Source organism: Dermacentor variabilis, chromosome 11 (genome assembly GCF_050947875.1).
Source record: "Dermacentor variabilis isolate Ectoservices chromosome 11, ASM5094787v1, whole genome shotgun sequence".
NCBI lineage: Eukaryota > Metazoa > Arthropoda > Arachnida > Ixodida > Ixodidae > Dermacentor > Dermacentor variabilis.
Window position 1 is genome coordinate 103537987 of NC_134578.1, and position 21115 is coordinate 103559101.

Consider the following 21115-nt stretch of genomic DNA (forward strand, 5'->3'; position numbering starts at 1 on the left):
GTTTGTCACTGGCAGCTAAGCGCGCCCATCTGTTTCTGTCCCCTCAAAGTGGACATGGCTACGTTACTGCCGCAAACCTGCAGATATTATTCATTACTGATATTGAAGAAACTGTTTCAATGCACGTAATGTACTCGAGAGAAGAAAAAAAAACGTTCGGCGCGTTCGGCTTGCCCGCCGGCCGCCATTCTTGTTTTGGCGTCCCGCACTACATACAGTAGCAGCCGCCTATTTGTTGGCTGTTGTCATCCCGCAGCAAATCCGGGCTGAAGATTTGCGGGAAATCTAACCTGCGTAATGATCACACCCCTGAATTTGCGTCAATTTTTTGTCAAAAAAGTGCGATCATTGTGCGAGTAAATACGGTACATACCAAACAGAAGTATGGAAAACAAATGCAAATCAACAGCAGGTCGCTTGAGGTAGAGCGCACAGCCCTTGTCTATCTTTACGCTATTGGTGGAATGATGTGAATGTGTAGTGATGTGCACACTCATCGAACCTACTCCTCCATTTTGAGTGAATAAATGGCTGAATAAATGCTTCATCTGCACGCTCATGGCGACTTGTCAAAGCAATTTTGTTCACAAAATTTTGTGGAGGTGACGGTCCAGCTCCTTTGGGGCGAAGTTTGAATTATACGGCGATGGCCAATTACAAGAATACATGGCATCATCACATCGCACCACTTTATTACTTAAAGAGCCCCTATTTGGGGTTTTACGTAAGGGGTGAGTACAGGTATAAGCAATCGCATCTACAAAAAAAAGAAGAGTATTCGTTAAATATGCCAGTTATACAATCGGAACATGTAGATGGACAGGTATTTGCAGGGATATTATATGGAAGGCCATTCTAGTCTATGGCTGAGCGAAAAAGAACGGTGCAGCAAACTTTGTAGTATGAGCACGTGGTGGACGGATATCATGCAGGGGATTGCCAATGCGGAGTGAAATGCACGCCGGAGGGCTGATGTATGGCGGATTACTAAGCGAGCTGAAAAAAATAACATATGGAACACTTACTGGCGATTCAAGGAAAAGCAAGATTTATTAAACCAGATTTCACTTTAACCCTTTCAGGGTCGGTGACGTAAATATACGGCGCCGCGAACAAGTCCAAAAATGGTCGACGCAGTATAGTTACGGCGCCGCATGTACATTTAAAACTCGCATCAATTTCCTAACTCTTTCTTTTCTGACATGTGCTGCCACTATGTGGGAATGCGCACAATTTTTTCTCGCGCCTTCCTTTCTGTTTTCGTTCCACGGTTTGTTTTAGAGCTAGTTTGCTCCGGCGGGTCTATATACTACCGCTCGCGCATTAGCGGGCGGGCGGTGGTTTGGGATTTGTTTCGCAGGCGATTTCGGCTTCTTGCGCTCGCAAAACTTATCGCTATCTCGTTACTAATCACTCAAAGGGCGACCACCTGTTTCTTGCTTGTTTAGTGCTCGCAGAGATACGCATAGGAAGGATGCCACCATGCATGAGTTTCCTTTTTTTTTTCTTTTTTTGAAACTTGCAAAAACTAATTGCCTCTGGTTCACGATAAGATGATTAGCGGGAGTTTGTTGCACGTTTGGCTTTTTTAACGGACACACAACCACAATTTTCTTCGGTGCGCTCACCTACACGGTTCTATTAGGCTATGCACGTAAATATTAGTGCAAGAGCAGGAACATTTGACACTTGCAAAATATTCTCGTGTGCGCATTTTCTAAGCCTTACATGTATAACAATGCATCAAATTTTCAATTCTTATAAGTTACATTTTCTATTGTTCTTATTCATAAATAAACAGTACATAGATCCCAACACAGAGCATCTTTTTCTCACTTTATGGTCGCCCTTGAAAAATTGCGGTAAATTTTTTTCGAAATAGGTCCCTCAGAAGAATTGGAATCTGCAATAAAAAATCTAGCCTGGGCAGTCGCATTTGGCAAAAAAAATCTACCCTCAAAGGGTTAAAGATGAGACGCTGGTATTGTATGAATGGCATGAATGGATGAACCTAGTGGCTCGATTCTCTAGTGATTCTACTGAAGTTATCAAAGGTTAAGGCTCCAGATAGGGGATGCATATTCTAGTTTTGTACGTACCAGGGACATGTGGGTGAGAAGTTTTGCATTTAGTGAAGGGTGTTGCAAGTGCAGTTTCTAAAAATCAAAGGTTGTCAGCTGATCATACGAAACAAGATGGAAATGAATGTTCTGGCCCATGTAGATATATCGGGATTTTCTGTGACCTTAATTTGTAATGAATTAGCCCTTCCAGGTGCTGAATAATTCTGTCCAGTGTCATGAAACTAGTTTTCACTTCTTGTCTTCCAAACGATCAGAAGTGTACTGCTGCAGAATGGATTTAGAATTTAAGATTTTTCAGTTCGTTTTATCATGTTTAGGGAGTGTGTACTCCATGAGAATTCTACAGTATCGTCTGATGTGAAAATGTATGTTGTGCTGGGCATGCTTGGAAAGCACCTGTCCAGCCATGTGAAATGTCCAATGGATGGAAAACATTGTGAATAAAAACAATGAGGTTAACCCATAGCACCAGTCCAGCCACTTGACAGATGTGCCAGGTGTTAAACATTGAGAAACAATTAAAAAGTGAACCATACCTCAAGACACTCAGTGAGAGAGCGAATGCCCAGCCATCTACCATTTCCACTAGTTTTACCAAAATGGCTTACACATGCCTATTTAAACTTGCAACACCAACCAGGTGTTTCAAAATGCTTTTGACATGTTTTAGACACTAGTATTTTCTTCAATGTGTCTACTTTAGATACAGTATTTCGACATGCGCAATTGTGCACACAGTGACTTGAGGGTTTAACCAGAGTCTATGCAAGTGATGAATTTGCAAAGTTTCAAATCTGTTTAAAGCCAGAAGGATGAAGTTAAGTAAATCGTACTGCCCGTCTGGCTACGTCAGGTTCCCCTCTCCAGCAATACAGTCGCCGACCGTTTATTCGGACCTCACGGGGACTGCGAAAATGTCCGAATAAACAGGTGTCCGAAAAAGCAGATGAAGAAAAAAAAATGAAATCCTTTATTTCCACACTTATTCGGGCTCGGCAGTAGGCTTGGAAGAAATCGTGAATGCGCCGTTGCACGCTGTTCCGTTTACGCGCAATCAGATAAGCCTGAATCTCGGAGAGGGTCGTACGGTCACTATTGGCGGCTGAAAGTACAGTCACTGCTTGTACACGCTCCGCATGCGACGGCAGCGCAGCACATGGTGCGTCATCTTCCGACTCAGTCATCGTCCGGCGGTGCAGCAGAAACCTGACGAATGATCTTGCCGTCGTCGAGTTCTGCGCATGTCAATACAGCAGTGTCAGCACCTATGAAACTGTCAAGTGAGACGGTGTCCGGAATCGCAATGCCACCACTGCGCAGGTCTCGGCAGAACATTTTCCGCGTCAGTAGGGAGCACATCGGAAGGCGACAAATCCTCCCGGCACCCGCTTGCCGGCATTCCCCAGCGCAGTCTGCGCGGGCACTGTCGGCGCCATTAGACCCTTGACGCGATGTTTACGTATGCCGCGTTGGATCACCGAAACCTCGACGCAGCACACAAAGCAAACACCACCGTGCCGACACCAGTCGCACAAACGAAAAACGCGGCCTGCTCGCAGCGTCAATGCCTCTTCCGCGAAGAAACAAATCACCTGCTGGATTGTCTTGACATGGCTTACTAAGCTGAAACCGGAACTGCTGCAGAGCCGCTCTATCTAACCAGGCAGAAACGATGATGATGAGCGGGGATTTCCAGTAGCGCCACTTCGTGGGGCAGCAAGGAAGCTCCGTTCAAAACAAAAATGGCGTTCAGCAAGTCGAACCAACGCCTCCTATAATATACTATGCCTGGAACGTGAGCCGCAAACGCGCTGCCCTTCCCTCGCCTGTACTCTCCTCCTTTTGGTACGGTGGCGAGCGCCTCTTGCGGCCAGCCCTTGTAAACACGCCGGTGGCGCGGCTACCGGGAGCGACGTCGGCAGCCAAGCGGCTGGCGCGTCGTGAGCTTTCGGCGGCGGCGGCTGTGGTTGTCATGGGGACCGGTACGGTGGCGCGCGCCGTCCTGCGGCGTATGGTCGCAAAACTCGGCAGAGAGCTCCCTATGGAAAAGAGAGCGACGTTCCAGGCATATAGTTATAGGAGGCATTGGTCGAACCATGCACCGGTCAGAGTCGGTGCATGGTGCTCTCGACCGAGTTGGCTAAAGGAGTGTCCGAAAAATCAGACGAGAGGTTGCAAGGTGTCCGAACTTTCGGCAGTTGTTATACATTATGGTCTATGGGGAGAATGGCGGTGCCGCGAAGCTGACCGAATAATCGGGCATGTCCGAATTTTTGGAGTCCGGAAAATCGGTCAGCGACTGTATTTGCTTGGAAAGTGCTGTGGGTACAGCTTCTCTGCCTATCTGGCAAGTGCTTGTCTCTAAATGTGACAGTTCTTGCTCTGCGCTTTGTTTGTGGTGCTTTGTTGGTGAGTTTGTCTGTTTTTTCTCGGTGGAGGAGGCAAATACGTGCCACGTGCCATCCTGGTGGATCTTGAGCCTGGCACCATGGACTCCGTGCGCTCCGGACCTTTTGGGCAGCTCTTCAGGCCAGACAACTTTGTCTTTGGTATGTTCTTTTACAGTACTACAGCTGTTGTGGCTTCTTTGACATAAATCGGTGTTTCCGTGTGGCCATCTCATCCTTTGGCACTGTCGCAAAACTAGCTATCTGCATTCTACCTTGTTCCTATCAATTCTAGTGCTCTATGTATGGATTACGGTGCTGGTGAACTATAAAGAGCAAATCATAGGAGAAAAACTAAAATGGTTCGTTGTTGCTTGGAGGTTCACGACCCTTTGTTTTCACTTCGGGCTCAGCTGGCTGGCCTTATAGTATGCGACTAATCATTCCGTGAAGCTTCTGCTAAGCCTGGAGTGTGCGTTGGGTGATCAGAGGTGGCCAAGAGGAGCAACTCTGGTTCTCTATTCTGGTTGGCTGGCGTGGCCTGTACTATCCGTGCAGTGCTGCCAATGCTAGAGGATTAGAAAGTGCCCGTGGGTAAGGTACTGGCAGGTGAGCCAGACATTGTGGTGGTGGTTCACCAACTGTCTCCTACTTCATCATCATTTACTGAGATCATGTCTTAAGGCAGTTACATTTTGTAACTTTTTTGTGAGAATAATTTCTTCAGACAGATTGCAAAAACCCTTCAGTGGGCATAAAAAGGAGTTTTGAGAGCTTGTCATGTGACATTGTAATGACATCAACGAGAAGAAAGGGGGTTAACCGAGGGGGCCCGATTTTTATTAGTCATATCATAAGAAGCTAAGACATGTGACATGTCATCGTAAAAAACTGTATGCAGTCTCCTTCAGATTCCCCAGACCTTCCATGGAATGGAGAATGGTCTGAAAAACTCATTCACAAAGAAAAATTTATTAGGCTTAGAGCGGTTTAAAAAATGTCTAATGCCTTGACTCGTACTGCACTTGGAGACAATTAGATTTCCTTCCATTTGTGTAGGAGGGATGTCTCCGTATACATTGGACAAGAGTCGGTGTTGGCGACCTGCGTTCGCAGGGTTCGCCATGTCGAATGAAGAAACGAGCCACGTTTCGTCGCATCATTTGGCTCTCGCAGAGGCACTGAAGGTGCACAGATCACACAAATTCTCGCCCCGACCGTTTCTAATGCTGGTTTCAAAAATGCAATTGCATATTGCATACAGCCTATAGTTCGAGATAAATAAAATTATGTATTGTTTATCTCTGCAATAGCAAGAACACTACCAGCAAGAAAATCAATATTGAGATACGGCTGCGTACTACAAACTTTTAAGGAAAACAAGTGTAGGATTACTTCTTTTTTATATGGCAGGTGTTAACAATTTTACCGCAAATTACAGTTCAGCTTTTTTTAAAATGTCTATCATGTGGTGCACTTAGTGGCCAACTTGAAGCTTTCCGAAGCAGAATTAAAAAATATGCTCCTAGCGTTTCCAGCTACATGCATGTTGCTGCATGCCACTGCAAAAATGGCAAAAAAGTAAGGCCACGATATCACTTCTGCAAGTTTACAAAAAAAGACAGCAGCCCTTGGATTGAGCAAGCCACCTCGCCCATACCTTTCTTGGATTGCTTTTCACCAAAAGGGGGAGGGGGGGCGCTTGCTCAGTATTTTGCAGTGCTTCCCAAAATTAGTTTTTCTGTTCGCAATTTTCTGTTTTCTAAACCATCTCCCCCTTAGGCAAAACAATTTGTATCTGAAGGAAAGGTTGTCATTTTCCTTATCTCTTCTGTCCCAGCCAAGTCTTTTGTGCTGGAGCAGGTACCATGAACTGTTTGCAGCATGCATCAGAGGTAAACCTCTGAGCAATTTGAATTAACTGTACAACAGTACATCCTATCCTAGTAAAGGAGGGAAACCTGAATTCCCAGTGTCATGCTCAAGTGATAGAATGTTTATTTTGTACTTCGTAAACTTTTGCAGCCTACCACACGTGTGCCTGAAGTGATCACTTTCGTGTGTTGGTGCCCTTGCACTTGTTTGAGGTCTCCTGTGTCGCTTGCTTGCAGGTCAGAGCGGTGCAGGCAACAACTGGGCCAAGGGCCACTACACAGAGGGCGCCGAGCTCGTCGACTCCGTTCTGGACGTTGTCCGCAAGGAGGCAGAGGGTTGCGACTGCCTGCAGGGCTTCCAGCTCACACACTCGCTCGGAGGCGGCACCGGATCTGGCATGGGCACCCTGCTCATCTCCAAGATCCGCGAGGAGTACCCAGATCGCATCATGAACACCTTCTCGGTCGTCCCCTCGCCCAAGGTGTCCGACACGGTGGTCGAGCCATACAATGCAACCCTCTCTGTTCACCAGCTGGTGGAGAACACAGACGAGACCTTCTGCATTGACAACGAGGCTCTGTACGACATCTGCTTCCGTACGCTGAAGCTGACCACACCCACGTACGGAGACCTGAACCACCTCGTGTCCGTGACCATGTCGGGTGTCACAACCTGCCTTAGGTGAGTTCATCAGTCTGGACCTTGGTTCAGTCTAATTAGCGACTATCAAACATAACTTAATGCATAAAAATGGGTTACATTCTTTACATTTTAGCGACATAACGAGGAAGTGCTTGGAATCGAAAGTACAAGACAATTGTAGTTATGCTAGTTGAAAATCTGACGTGACTCTAGGCTCAACAATGAGAGCTGGATGGTGGCGAGTTCGTACAGGTTCATTTTGTTTCTTGCGTTTATTCTGGTCCTGTTTTTGGGACCATGAAGTGTGGAGGCCAAGTAATTCAAGACGCATTGTAAATGGGCAGTGATGTTTCCGATCATTTAGGCCTAAGCTGCAAATTGCTGTATTGTCCTCGTTTCTCTATTTAGCTCTCAGGAGCAGACATGCCGATAAACCCTCATCCTTTAGCTTCTGCTCTCGCCCTTTCTCCTTGCAGTCACCAGTTTGCTTTTGCTACCATGACATTTCTCTGGTTGTTTAATAAGAGTAACTGTAGTGTTCTTTGTCAAAGTCTTTACATGTTCAGGGTGCTCTGCTTGAAACTTGGAAGCATTTCACACCCGTTGGTCTTCCAAAAGAACAGAAGCTGTTGCTCGCTGCTCAATATAGTGCTCTAGGGATCCCAAGAGGGTAAAGAAATTTTGTCGTGGCCTGTTGATTTGCATAAGCAGACATAGCCACTGACAGCTCGATGTGTGTTACTTGAGCTCCACGAACCACAGTGTGTAGTAGATGTCTGTGCATCAAGATGGCGGGTGCAACTTCAATTGCCACGTGAGGAATGCAGCGATAGACACTGAAGTGATCTGTATTGGTAGTGCAAATGACACATTGCTCATTAACTGCCCTCTGCACCTAAAACTTCAGGACTCTAGAACCTTTCCACTCGACAGTTTGCCTGTGAAGGGTATACAGAAAGAGAAACAATGGTGCATACCTCATTTCAGGAGGAACACGTCAAATTGGTCCATAGGGGGAAACTATCGCTTAAGTAGCCCTCGTAATACTTGTGCAGTCAAACCCACTTATAACAATATTCAAGTGCCACAACGTTCCATTGTCATAACCGATAGTTGTTATAACGGAGTTGCATGAAAAAATAGCAAGATAGGGGGATGGTGGAGCTGTTATGAGAAAACTATCAAAGTCGTCCGGAGAGTTTGGAATATGATTATTTGAAAGAACTATCGGCTTAGATTCGAATAAATACGGGGTATTTGAAAAGTTAGAATATTATATTTTTAATATTCGTATTCTGTTTGAAAAAGATGTTTGAAGGTGTTCAAATATTCGTATTACATAGAGTATATGGATGGCTGCGCAGGAGCAAACACGGTTCTTAGCATTTTTCTATCTAATCGAAGAATATTTGGGCGATTGTGTACTAAAATTTGCTATTTCTTGCTGCTAGCAAAATTTTGCCTGTAAAACACATTTGGCCACTAAACGCCTCAGATGGTAAACACGATCGTCATCAGCTAGACTTTGCACACAAGATATTGCTGCAGCAAGTTCGGTGGTGCGATCATTATGCAAGTAAATATGGTATATCAGTAGTTTGTTATAAATGGACTCCCTTAAAAACTCAAATTGACTGCACTGACGCTGGCGTCAGCTGTTGCGATTCGGCAGCACTTTGGTCTGAGCACCAGATTGTCATTTGTGTTCTCAGTGTTCCTCCACCTAGCTGCAAACTTGCGTTAAAAAACATACATTAAAGAATGAAATGTGGCATCACGTACCTCTTTCAAAATGGCACCCAGTTCTGATAACCAGTCATTTCAAAACTGCAAGTGCAACCACCATTCTTTATTAGAGCTTGTTAAATACTTTATTACCAGCGAGACGTGACTGTATTCTGCACGTGAGAGCAACGTGTTCTAATTGGCCGGAAGCATGAACTTCACAGAATATCGGCACGCCGCAGTAGTTTCCAGACGCCTCGGGCATCATGGCCTTGGCATTTTGACTGAGTGTCAGCCACACAAGAGCCATACAATAGTGGACAAGAGGTCAAAAATGTGTGTGATGCAGTCGTGGCATCCGGATATTGCACCAGAGCATGCCCCGCCCCATGTTCTTTATGCTGTAAAGGCACGCCTCCATCCTGGATGCGTGCCTTCAAAATGCATGACAATCTTCGTGACTTTTAAATCTGCACAAGATGCTCGCTCGTCTCAAAGGCATATTGTCATTGTGGTTGGACTGGAGCAGAGTGCGCGCTGCTGTGTCCAGGTTGCTTGTGCTTCTGTGCTTTGGCACTTCGCATGTGCCCTCTTTTTACTGTGATTGGATCTGAAGCATTTGTTGTAGCAGTGCAGCACTTTAAGAAACGTTTGTTATATCTGGCAGTTTCCACGGGCAGGGTCAGAAAATTGCAAATGCACTGAAATGTGGTCGTTATAGGTGGGTTCGACTGTATTGCTGTTCTTGTGGGCTCAAGGTGTTGGACGCAAGGGCTACCTACCGCCTGTAGGCATCCCATGTTATGTTGCAGTAAAGGGCCAAGTCCTAACCGGAGGCATCAGTCGTGACAGTGACAGAGGTTTGGGTCAAAGAAGTGTAGAATGTTCCAAGTTGTCAGCAGTGATAGTAAATGGAGAAGCTCTCTCCAGGAGGTGATGTCCCAAGCAAATGGCTCAACTCGAAGCAATGCATGTAAAGGCTCAATCTGAAAAATGTGGGACGTGCTTTGACTAGAGTCCCACAAATCCAAGCAGGGACCAAGGTATGAAGGGACAGGAGCTTGCTATATCACTTCGATCGATCATGCTAGTGGAAAGTATTGTTTGCCATATGTCTTCAACATGCGAGTTCTGTGACAACATGCACATTTTGGTAGTTTCAGGCCCGCCTTGAAAATTGCATGAATTTTTTTTCTTAGTTGGGCAAATGTTGTTAGTGCACAAGCAGTAACGCCAACGACTAGCGAGGACACAAGTGGACATTAAAGAGGATATACGTTGACATACAGAATGTTCGTGTTGCTCCTTTTTGAGCTCGTAAATATGGCAGTTGCTAAGCAAGGCATTTCTTTAGCAACATTTTCTGGTGCAAATGATTGCATCTTGGGAATTCATGCTGAAAAGTTCAACATTCTAGAGTTAGCTCTTTAGCCTACAAGCATCTCATAATTGGCTTGTTCTGTGCTTCCTCCCCTCCGACCCCCCTCTCAGGTTCCCAGGACAGCTGAATGCTGACCTGCGCAAGCTGGCAGTCAACATGGTCCCCTTCCCCCGCCTGCACTTTTTCATGCCTGGCTTCGCGCCCCTCACTGCCCGTGGTTCCCAGCAGTACCGGGCCCTGTCGGTGCCCGAGCTGACCCTGCAGATGTTCGACGCCAAGAACATGATGGCGGCCTGCGACCCGAGGCACGGCCGGTACCTCACCGTGGCGGCCATCTTCCGTGGCCGCATGAGCATGCGAGAGGTGGACGACCAGATGCTGAACGTGCAGACCAAGAACTCCTCCTACTTCGTCGAGTGGATCCCCAACAACGTCAAGACAGCCGTGTGTGACATTCCGCCCCGTGGACTCAAGATGTCTGCCACATTCATTGGGAACAGCACTGCCATCCAGGAGCTCTTCAAGCGAATCTCTGAGCAGTTCACAGGTGGGTAGTTAGGGCTCGAACCTTTTTATTATATTGTGCATAGTTTACTGTGGGTTAGCAATAGAGCACCCGCCATGCTGCAATCTTCAGTGCGTGCGTACCATGAACGGTTTCCTTGTACTGCTTTTCATCTGTTTTTCATCATCCACCGTATATCTGCGCCTCAGGGATAGATTAATTTAAGCTCTCAAGCTGTGTCTCAGAACACATGTCAATTTGCATTTATGCAAGTACAAAATGTAAATGTTCATTACAGTAGACTTTTTTGTCTCCGGTTAATTCGATCACAACCAAAGGGCTCAGCTGGCACCTGTACATCTTTGTGTTGAAACTTCCGTTATTCCGATCTCAAAATTGACCTTTGGCAGTTAATTCAAACTTCATTGGTCAGCTTTCACTCTAACACAGCTGTATTGCAACAAACACCAAGAATGGAAGGGGCCTCTGTTGCAGGACATACGACTCATTTCTTTATTATACCTGCTTGCGAAATCTCCACCCTCCATTTGCAGCACAAGCATCTAGACACCTATGCGCATACTGTCAGCCATTCACAGCTGTTTCTAGAGTTGCAAGGCAAATGAAACAAGCGCTTAAATCACCACAGCATATCTCTTACAAGACCAGTACACATTTCTTAACTAAAGTAGTATCTCATTACTTCTAAGTGGTAAAAGAACTGAAATTCGATACAGTGAAACCTATTGCTTTTTTTTTTTTTTTTTTTTGCAGCTTTAGTGTATTGAGTAAATCTTTTTCCAAATGAGAGGAAGTTGTATTCCTGTATGAAAGAATGAGGTGTCCGGTACTGTAAAGTATTTTTTTTTTTTAGGTTGCGGCCAGTGGTGCACGTTGAAATCGAGGGTGGTCTTTATTCCTTTTATTTAGTCTCGAAATACGGGTGCGCGTTAGCATCGAGTAAATACAGTACCTTTATTTGCAACACTTGCTGTCCCTTGCCTCGAGCCTTGTTTCTCTGTGTTTATTCTGCGTGGACTTGTGCTTATTGTGCCGCCTTGTATGCTTCCCTCTGTGCAGCCATGTTCAGACGCAAGGCTTTCCTCCACTGGTACACTGGCGAGGGCATGGATGAGATGGAGTTCACAGAGGCAGAGTCCAACATGAACGACCTGGTTTCAGAGTACCAGCAGTACCAAGAGGCAACCGCAGACGACGAGGGAGAGTTTGAAGATGAGCAAGAGGCTGACGTCGAGGCTTAGGCAGTTTTTCTTCTTGCGATGTCTCCACATCTACTGCCCCCTTTGTCATTTTATTCAGCAAACACATTTTTTTTTTTCTTGCTGAATAAATTTGTTCAAGCCTACTGCAGTGTTGCCTTGTGACTCGAGTGTTGCCACATAATCGTGTGTCGGTGCTCCTAGCAATCTGCCTTTTTCATGTTCCTGTGCTGCATGGTCCTGGAAACATTTCGGAAGGGTGAAGGGCCATTCGCCAGTTGATTTGTACCTGTGCCCTTGTTGAGTAGACATTGGTAGTGTGTAATTGCAATTAATTACTAATAGCTTCTCCAAGGCAATGTGTCGTTCCTGGGAATCGTGTAGCACTTGCCAACTACTGGGTGAGCAGGCCTGAGTGTGCTGTTGTACGGCCGATAAAGGCAGAGATTTCCATCTCCCTAGGACACTGCCCTGGAGTCCCTTATTAGCACACAAAAGTGAAAATGAGGTGAAAGAAGGGTGAAACAAGATTTGCGATATAGACTGCTTGCGAAGTTTGACTTGCATGGTGCAACACTCGGCGTAATTAGAACAGCTTTGCTGTTCGGCTATATTTACGGACTAGTAGGGGCAGTGATTTTTCGTAATCCTTTTGCACGTTCATTAAGCATTTCGCATATTCAAGAAGTCTTCCAGCGCAGGCTTTCGCGTCGGATTTGTCAAAACAGCATATTTGTTTACGTTGATAGCCACGAATCGTTGGCTTCGGTTATTATTGAATTCTGTTAGCTTTGGATTTTGAATTCTGGACGTTTTGGTGTCAATCTGGATTAATTCCAACCACCAGGAGGTATTTAACGACGTGTCACAAATGCACGTGGCACGGTGGTTTTCGCCCGCTTGAACTGCGGCTGCCGTGGCCGGGATTCGATCCCGCGACCTCGTGCTGGCGCTGTACTCGTACTTAGCAGCGCAACACCATAGCCACTAAGCCACCGCGGCGGGCTTTGGATATTGTGGAAACTGCGCATCGCTCATGTGAAATGTCAAAACGTAGCAGAACATGCATATCTGCACATACAAGCCGCATTGTTCCACCCGGAGACAAGTCAATATGAACGGCTGAGCCATTTAAACAGCGGCAACTGTGACACATGAATTAAGGACCGTTATTGCCGATCCTAGCTTTAACTTCATCCAACTTTGTGCGTGATATAAAGTATTAGCAGAACTGTGGTCTGCAAAAGTGCCCATTTATAGGCCGTGTAGTTGTCGCGAAAACGCGGATACCATCGCTGGTAGCCGAGCGAGGCGGTTGTTTATGCTGCTGTACCGAATGCACAATCTCTTGTTTCGTGTTTGACGCAGAGGTAAACGCTGGCTTTTCCAAAATGAAGAAATTGTCAGCGTAACACGTACAGACCCACCCACCTACGTAGCGAATGCGACTGGCAGCCTTCGGCAATGCTGACGTACAGATGATTGCGGCTTGTGTACGCGCCGTGCGAAGCGTAGATGCCGTCAAATCGCTACTGGGCCAACTCTGACCTATAAGAGCAGTTTTCTTCGTCGTAACTGCTTATTTTCATGTTCAGGTCCACCGGTACCGGGCTCCCGAACGCGACGGTGCCAGGCCTAACCCAACCTACGCTAAACAGGATCAATCTTGGCTGAAACTTAATGTGCACGGCTTGAAAGGACTGAAGCTTGTGCAATTCAAGAAGACATGTTTCAACTAATTTTGAGCATGGTTAATTCTGTATAAAAGCAAAGGCGCTGCGGCTATCGCGTTATCGGTAGAACAATCGTGGTCAGCACGCTTTTGTCGGTGCCATCGACAAGAAAGCCCGTCGCGCTATACGACAACTCGTACCTTGGTTGCGTCGTTGTCTACCTATTATAAAATGGTCTCGGAAACACTGTGCTGAATGGTCAGCCAATCGACGTCAAAGCCTTGCCCATCTTGTATGGGCCCAGTTTTGCCGCGCCTTAACGAGTGCGCGAAGTCAGGCACGCGCTGTCACCACCAGCAGCAAGATAGGGCGGGCGCTGCAAGAAAACTTCGTCAGCAACGTGATCTTTTACAGCGAAGCTGTTTATGGCTAGGTACTGGCAGATCTCGTCTCCGTGGACACAGACCAACAATATTTCAGACGTGGGCCGACCCCGGGCGGAGGGGAAGCGGGCGTTAAGCCCACTTCACTGCCGTGGACTGACCTCGAAGATAGTTCAATACCAGGCCGCCCCGTGGCACGGGTGCAGTTCGCCATTAAGAGGCCCACATTCACACCCTCGCTGGTCATCCTTCAGAGTGGAAGGGCACTGAATTTTTTCGGAAGTGACGCCCAAGTGGAACGCAGGGGTTTGTCGATAAATTTGCTGTCCATCGATGCAAGTCTTCTGCCACGTGGTTCACGGTGCAGTCTGGACGAAGCCCCGGCCACTTTCTGTTTTAAAGTGGAGTTGCATCACGCTACGCGCGCTTTCGGTACGCACCGACGTATAGCTATATACCAGTGGAGTTCCAACACGGCACGCGTTTGTTGTGCGCATCCGTGAGCCTTTCTTTTTGGGGGGGTACTTTTCCCCGATATTACCCAGTTTCGCGACTAATCCGCTAAGGTAGGGCGCATGCGCCATGGAAAAGCCGAATTGTGAAGGTATTTCAGTAAGGCCACGTTAAACAGCAAAGATATATCGGTGGTCAGGCCATAAACTGGACCATACGCTGTACATATAAAGTCAACGCTTGATTTTCCAGACGCGTGATAATTCGGACACCTTTGCGGCACTACCACGTACCACATAGTCAATGTATAGAAAGTCTGAACATTAGGATGCGAAAAAAAAAAATTCTACGATTACGGCACTCCCTGATGCAAAACTTGAGCGCTGCTCTACGTGTATTTTCGTTTTGCGATATACTAAGGCTTCGCACCGATCACCGCACCGACTGGCAGAGCCATGACGCGCGGTGCTGTATATTAGACCGGCCACAGAGTTGCCGTTTCTCGGCAACTGCAGCTTATGCAACCGTAATATTTACTGGGAAACGCTTGCGGCGAACGCTGTGCTCGAAGGCGAGCTTTCTGGTTGTTTTCTCCCAGACGGCTGGTGCCGCCGCTCCCGCGGATGGTGGATGGATGGATGGATGTTATGAGCGTCCCCTTTGGAACATTATGGTGGGTTGGAACAACTTGGTGGGGTGGCCACCAAGTTCTTGCTATTAAACTGCCTAATTTCCTACCTAGGTTAAATAATAAAAAACGAAAAAAAAAACGCTGAACTACCGCACGCAAATTTTCTGGTCGCCTATATATTGCGAACTGTACGTCTCCGTTTTTTGTCGTTTCCCTACTTTTCTTCCTCCAAACCTTCAATCCCCTCTTGCTAATGCCTATTACGGACATGTTTATTTTGCCACTGCTCCCGCTGAACCCAAGGGCTTTAAGGAGGCCAGTGGTGCCTAAATCGACTGCTGGGTAGACGTCTTCACATTCTAATAAAACGTGCTCCATAGTTTCCCTAGCTTTACCGCAGCAAGCACATGCTTCTTATATCTCGCTTTATAGGTGGGTGTTCTAAGGCATCCCGAACTCGCTTCGAAAAGTAATGATCTTCCCTTTGAGTTATCATAAATTGTTTCTTTCCTGATTTCGTTTTTTCCTCTTCAGTAGTTACTCATAGCAGGTTCCTTTTCCATTGCCGCCACCCATGAGATTATTTCAGCCTCTGACTTTCCGCTTGACCTTCTTTGTTACTGTGTTGCCCACCCTACAGGCCGCATACTTGCTGGTAAGCTTTCCTCCACTGTGAATCAATGTTTTTCCTGTACAGATACCTGAGTACTCTCCCAGCCCATTTACTTTCTTCCATAATCCCCTCAGCGGTTCTTCATACTCAATTTTACTGCAGGCTCCCATCACTTCAAGACTAGTCCAGCCCGTATCACCCTGCACAGCTTCATTTGTAGTCTTCCAGTGAGCGCCCAATGCGAGGCGACCCACTGACCTTTGGTTCCCTGAGTCCTGATTGTACCCATGATTTAAAGCAAACAACCGCATTTCCAAAAGTAAGTCCTGGAACCATTACACCTTTCCACATACCTCGGAGGACCTCGTACCTATTGTATCTCCATAGTGCTCTTTACTTCATTATGGCTGCATTTCTCTTCCCCTTGACTGTTATGGTTTTTTCCTGTGTTTCCATATATCCGTTGCCTTCGTTTATCCACATACCAAGGTATTTATATTCTGTTACCCGAGGTATTTCTTGGCCCTGTATCTCCACTGTCTGTTCACTGTTTTCATTGAATACAATAACACCTGATTTTTTAACACTAAATTTCAAACCTAAATTGTTGCCTTCCTGTCCACAGATATTAGTCAGACGTAGCAAATCACTTTGCTTGTTTGCGAGCAACACAATGTCGTCCGCATAAAATAAACCTGGGAGTTGCTGCTCTATTACTGTACCTGCCTGTTTGTATGAGAGATTAAACCTGATATTACTTCCTTCTAGCGCCCTCTCCATCCTCACCATGTACATCATAAACAGCAGCGGGGAGAAAGGGCACCTCTGTCTCAGTCCATTATTAATATAAGCTTTCTCCTCATCTCTTCCCATTCAACGCAAACTGTATTTTGTAGGTAAATATCTTTCAAAAGCTAGACAATCATCACCTAAGCCTTCCCCTTCCAGAATATCCCACAAAATGTTGCAGTCTACGTTGTCATAGGCTCCTGTAAATGTCTAAACAGGCCACATATAACGGTCTGCTATATGCTTTTGATATTTCAATACACTGAGTAAGAACAAATAAGTTATCATCTAAACGCCTACCTATTCTGAAGCCATTCTGAAGTTCTCTCAAAATGCCATTATTCTCTGCTCATGCTTGAAGCTTTAATTTGGTTGCCTGCATTGCTACCCTGTATATTACCGATTTAATGGTCAACGGTCTATACGAGTGAATTCTATCTTTCTCCCCCTTACCTTTATAAAATAAATTCATTCTACTTTGTCGCCAAGTGACTGGTATTCGTTTACCTTTAAAAGTTTGTTCCACTGCTTTCACCAGAGCTTCCTTACATTTTGGTCCTAGTTCATTAATCAGCCTAACGGGAACCTCGTCTAGCCCAGTGACTGTGCGCTTAGGAATTTTCTCTTCCGCTTTCTTTCAGTTGAAATTTGTCAGCACCAGCTCCTTTTCCCACTTGGGTCTCTTTCATGCTCTTTTTTTCTTCAAGTACAACCTCGTCATTGGCTTGGAAAGATTCGGCTGTTATTTTTCGGATGTAATTTATTGCCGCTTCTCCTTCCAGTCTGTTTTCATCTTCGTCTAGGATATGTTGTTGTATTGTTGCTGACTTCCTGCCTAATAGTTTTATGTGGTTCCAAAATATTCTACGCGCGGCCTTCTTTTTCTCACGTATTTCTGACAACCAACGTTCACTTCCACCTTTTAATTTTGCTTGCACCAGTATTTGAACCGCGCGGACGTGAGTTCCATCTGATGGTCCTTCAAGGTGGCTTCCTCCGCTTTCCTCCTCGCACTCTCCGCTCTCGCCATCCTTCATCCGCCGCTGCGCTCCGCGTTCGCTTTTTCCTCCTAGCTTCGCTGAGCTCGTTCGCTCGGTTACGCTGAGGCACGCTGAAGCTCAACGCAGGAACGGGCGCCTCAGAGCTGCGCTCTAAACCCTTCGCTGTCCGGATGTCCGGACTTTCCCCATGGCCGCAGGTCCAAAGCGGCGTTAATCGAAAACACCACCGCCATTTTGATTATATCGCTACCTCGAACTTCGCTCGCTGCAGCTGCCGCGCTTCCTCGCTCGAGCGTTTTGACAGCGAGTTTCTGCCGTGATCGATTGCTTGTGCGTTCGTGGCAACATGCGCATTAATTTAGTTACTATGCCTATATTTACAAGTTCATATGGCCGATAAAACTATTTTTAATTTGTATAGCTAGCTGCCCACTAATTTGCTATCCCAATCGATGCTTCGCCTTTCAAGCGAAACTGCAACTTTCTTCTCTAAACAATTATTGGTCCATTGAAGCAACAGATTACACAAATAACTGATGTTGACTCTGACAGCCACGGGCCGGTACATCCTGCAGAAACTCGGCTTCAACTACCACGTCCAACACGGTCAGAAACAGGTCATTCCGCCTGACCTCAGCGACACGCTGATTGTCGCCCCTATACCTCGAAACATGCACCCCGAATTTAATCGGGGCCGACGCCACGCCCGTGCCAAGGCACTGCTGCGCTCCTTGGGTGGAAAGAGGACTACGCGCTTTGTAGACGGTAGACAAATTTGATGACCCTGAGCCCGGGTCATCAAATTTGCCGGATTCAGAATAAAGTTGTTTCCATCCATGTTGACTTCAATAATTCTCGAAGTCCCGTGTCACTATGAGTTACGTCATAGTACCGCCATGTACGTAGGCACGTTTGCTTTACTGACGTCGACTGCGGCTGAGAGCGCGGCGCCCGCGAGAAGGGCGTTTGGTTTGAAATTTAACGTATCTCCGTGACACCTAGGGATGTAACACTTAGTAGACACGACCGTTAGCACGAATTGTATACACTGCGCTTGTCAGCTCAAGATGGCCAGACCTGATGAGGGGCCATATAGAGGGACAGACAACCGCTCAGAAAATGAATCGAGATATGCCCGCTGATGGAATGATTCCCTACTGTATTTGCTAGAACGAGCCACGTTTTTCTCATTAAGCGTGGATTTATATTTTTAATACATTACTAAAGGTCGCGAAAAATGACCTTTGGCGCCCCACGCGGCAAAAACATGAAGCTTCATAAGAGGTCTACCACGTGACCTTCTACTAGTGTACGCATTTACTGCAGTACTGCAGTAGTATTGAAGTGCAGTACAATTTTTATTATGAGTTTTCCCTGACTTATAATGCGCAGATAAGGCTTCGTTTGTAGTGAGAGAAAAGTGGGGCTCTTCGCCTCCGTTTTCAGTGAGTTGGCTTGGCTCGTCTTTCATCAGAACAATGACGACGGAGGCGAGCCAGCCATGACGTAGGCGTGTATTTGGGTAAAACGCGCAACAAATATGAAAAATGTACAACAACATGAACTTATTGCACCAGGTTTTTATTTTCAAAAGCGGTTGAGAAAGTCGAAATGCAGGTAGTTAACCACGGTTACACTCACTCCTGCGGAAGCAGAACGATTGGCGGCTTTCACAATTTTCGAGGCGGGCTATTGGCATCGCTCTCACTTCTCAGCGTTGCTGCAGGAGGGACTCTGACTTTTTAAAATTCTGCGTACTAGATATCCACGCGCTTTTGGAAGTAACCGTTGCGGAGGTAAACACTACCGAGGGCGAGCTTTGCATTGGGCCATAAAAAACTACGTGCTTACAAATCGGTTGTCAGTCCCCTTAAAGAATATTTAAAAAGCCAGTAGTTCATCAGCACACATTTAACTTCACCGGAACCTTAACAATGGGCCGGCTTCTTCCTCCACCCCTCTATGTCTTCACTAGTCTTGCTAGATTTGGTTTCGGTTGCGTTCCCAGTTCTTCCAGGGAAGCGAGATAATATCTGCTTTGTTTGTAAAACACATTACAGGAGCCTGGGATCGCTTGCGCACGTAATTTACTGCGAAGGTCCTGGCAAGTACGTCCCCTCAGTTCGAATTTTACATAGACGTTACCCATAACGCGCCTCATATTGTCGTCAATTATAAACAAGGTACCTCGTTTCGTTCGCCGAGGACATCTGAAAAACGAACTACGATATTATAACGCATAAAATTTGGAGAAAGCGAATAATCAGCAGTAATTTTCGAAACACTAAGTAACCTACACGGTTAAATCTTCGTACACATCATTCAAAAACTGGCCTGCATTTCCTCAAAATATGGAACTTCTGGCACTGTTCTTGCTCTTTCCTGGGGACATGAGCTAGCATGACTACCATGTAGAAACAGCCTAAAAACGAAATAGACGGATGTCAGAAGTGACACATTCCGATGAAGAAAAAAACATGTAACTGTTCTAATTGCACTGTAATGGCTCCGTTGATATATGCGTTATGTGCGTATATGCGTTGATATGTGCGTTATGGGAATACCATAGGTACGAGGTTCTTCGGAGTATTTGGAAAGATGTAATGATTCCAGGATTTACATTTGGAAATGTGGTTTAGCGTGAAGTCAGGGACTCAATGGCAACCAAAGGTCAGTGGAACGCCTCGCATTGGTGCGTTCACGCGAACACTACAAATGAAGCTGTGCAGGTGATATGGGCTAGACAGGTTGTGAAGTGAGAGAAGCTCAGGGTAAAATTGGTTATGAAGAATCACTGAGGAATATGGAAGAAAGTAAATGGGCTGAGAAAGTGTTCGGATATTTGTACAGAAAAGCATTGATTCACAGTAGAGGAAAATGAATAGGAAGTTTATCAGTAAGTATGCGACCGGTATGGTAAGCAGATGCCAGCAAAGAACGTCAGTCGGGAAGTCGGAGAGGTTGAGATAATATCTTATGGGTGGCAGTAATGGAAAAGAAACCTGCTATGAGTAACTACTTAAGTGGAAAAAACGAAATTAGGATAGAAACAATTTATGATAACATATAGGGAAGCTCACTACTTCTCGAAGTGAGATCAGGAAGCCTTAGAACACGCACCTATAAAACCAGATACAAGAAAGAAGCATGTATACTTGCTGCGGTAAAGCTAGGGAAACGATGGAGCTTGTACGTTTTATTAGAATGTGAAGGTATCTGCCCAACGGTTGATTTAGGCACCTCTGGCCTCCTTGAAACCGTTGGGTTCAGCGAGAGCAGCGGTAAAGTAAACATATGTTGGCAGTACATATCAGTAGATGCGATTGGTGCAATAAAAGTAGGGAAACGGCAAACAACGGAGCCGTACAAAAACAAAGTTCCCAGTAGAGCTTCAGAAAGCTTGGTGATGAGAATTCTTCCTGGGTTCCTTTTTTATTTTGTTTTTGTTTTCTTTAAGATGTGTAGGACATTAGGCAATATAATAACAAGAACTTGGTGGCGCATCCCACTGACCCGTTCCAAAGGGGACGCTCATAGCATCCATCCGCCCTGAAGGTTTAGGTCAGGGGTCGCTTGGTTCTCATTCAGTGTCGTCAAAATCGTTCAGTCCTACAGGATCGTTTGTAAGGTGGAGATGGCAGTCATGGCATAAGCCGTCGTCGCTGACCTTGCTCCAATCGGTTACCCGTATTTTGCGACGAAGTTTCTTCATGTATTTAGTATGTATGCCAATCAATACGGGTGAGTGGTCAC

At 46.0% G+C, this 21115-nt stretch overlaps 1 protein-coding gene across 2 annotated transcripts in view; it reads left to right on the top strand.

The window, feature by feature from the left end:
* The window catches only part of LOC142563975 (tubulin beta chain-like), a 31091-nt gene extending 19126 nt beyond the window's left edge, over positions 1-11965 (top strand). The window contains exons 3-6 of one of the 2 annotated variants that reach the window (XM_075674736.1): positions 4526-4633; positions 6583-7027; positions 10205-10641; positions 11680-11965. In XM_075674736.1, the coding sequence (XP_075530851.1) occupies positions 4526-4633; positions 6583-7027; positions 10205-10641; positions 11680-11861 (1172 nt within the window). In that variant the 3' untranslated portion in view covers positions 11862-11965. Of the gene's footprint in view, positions 1-4522; positions 4634-6582; positions 7028-10204; positions 10642-11679 lie in introns of both variants that reach the window. The other variant, XM_075674734.1, reaches the window with a different exon arrangement.
* Positions 11966-21115: the final 9150 nt, after the last annotated feature.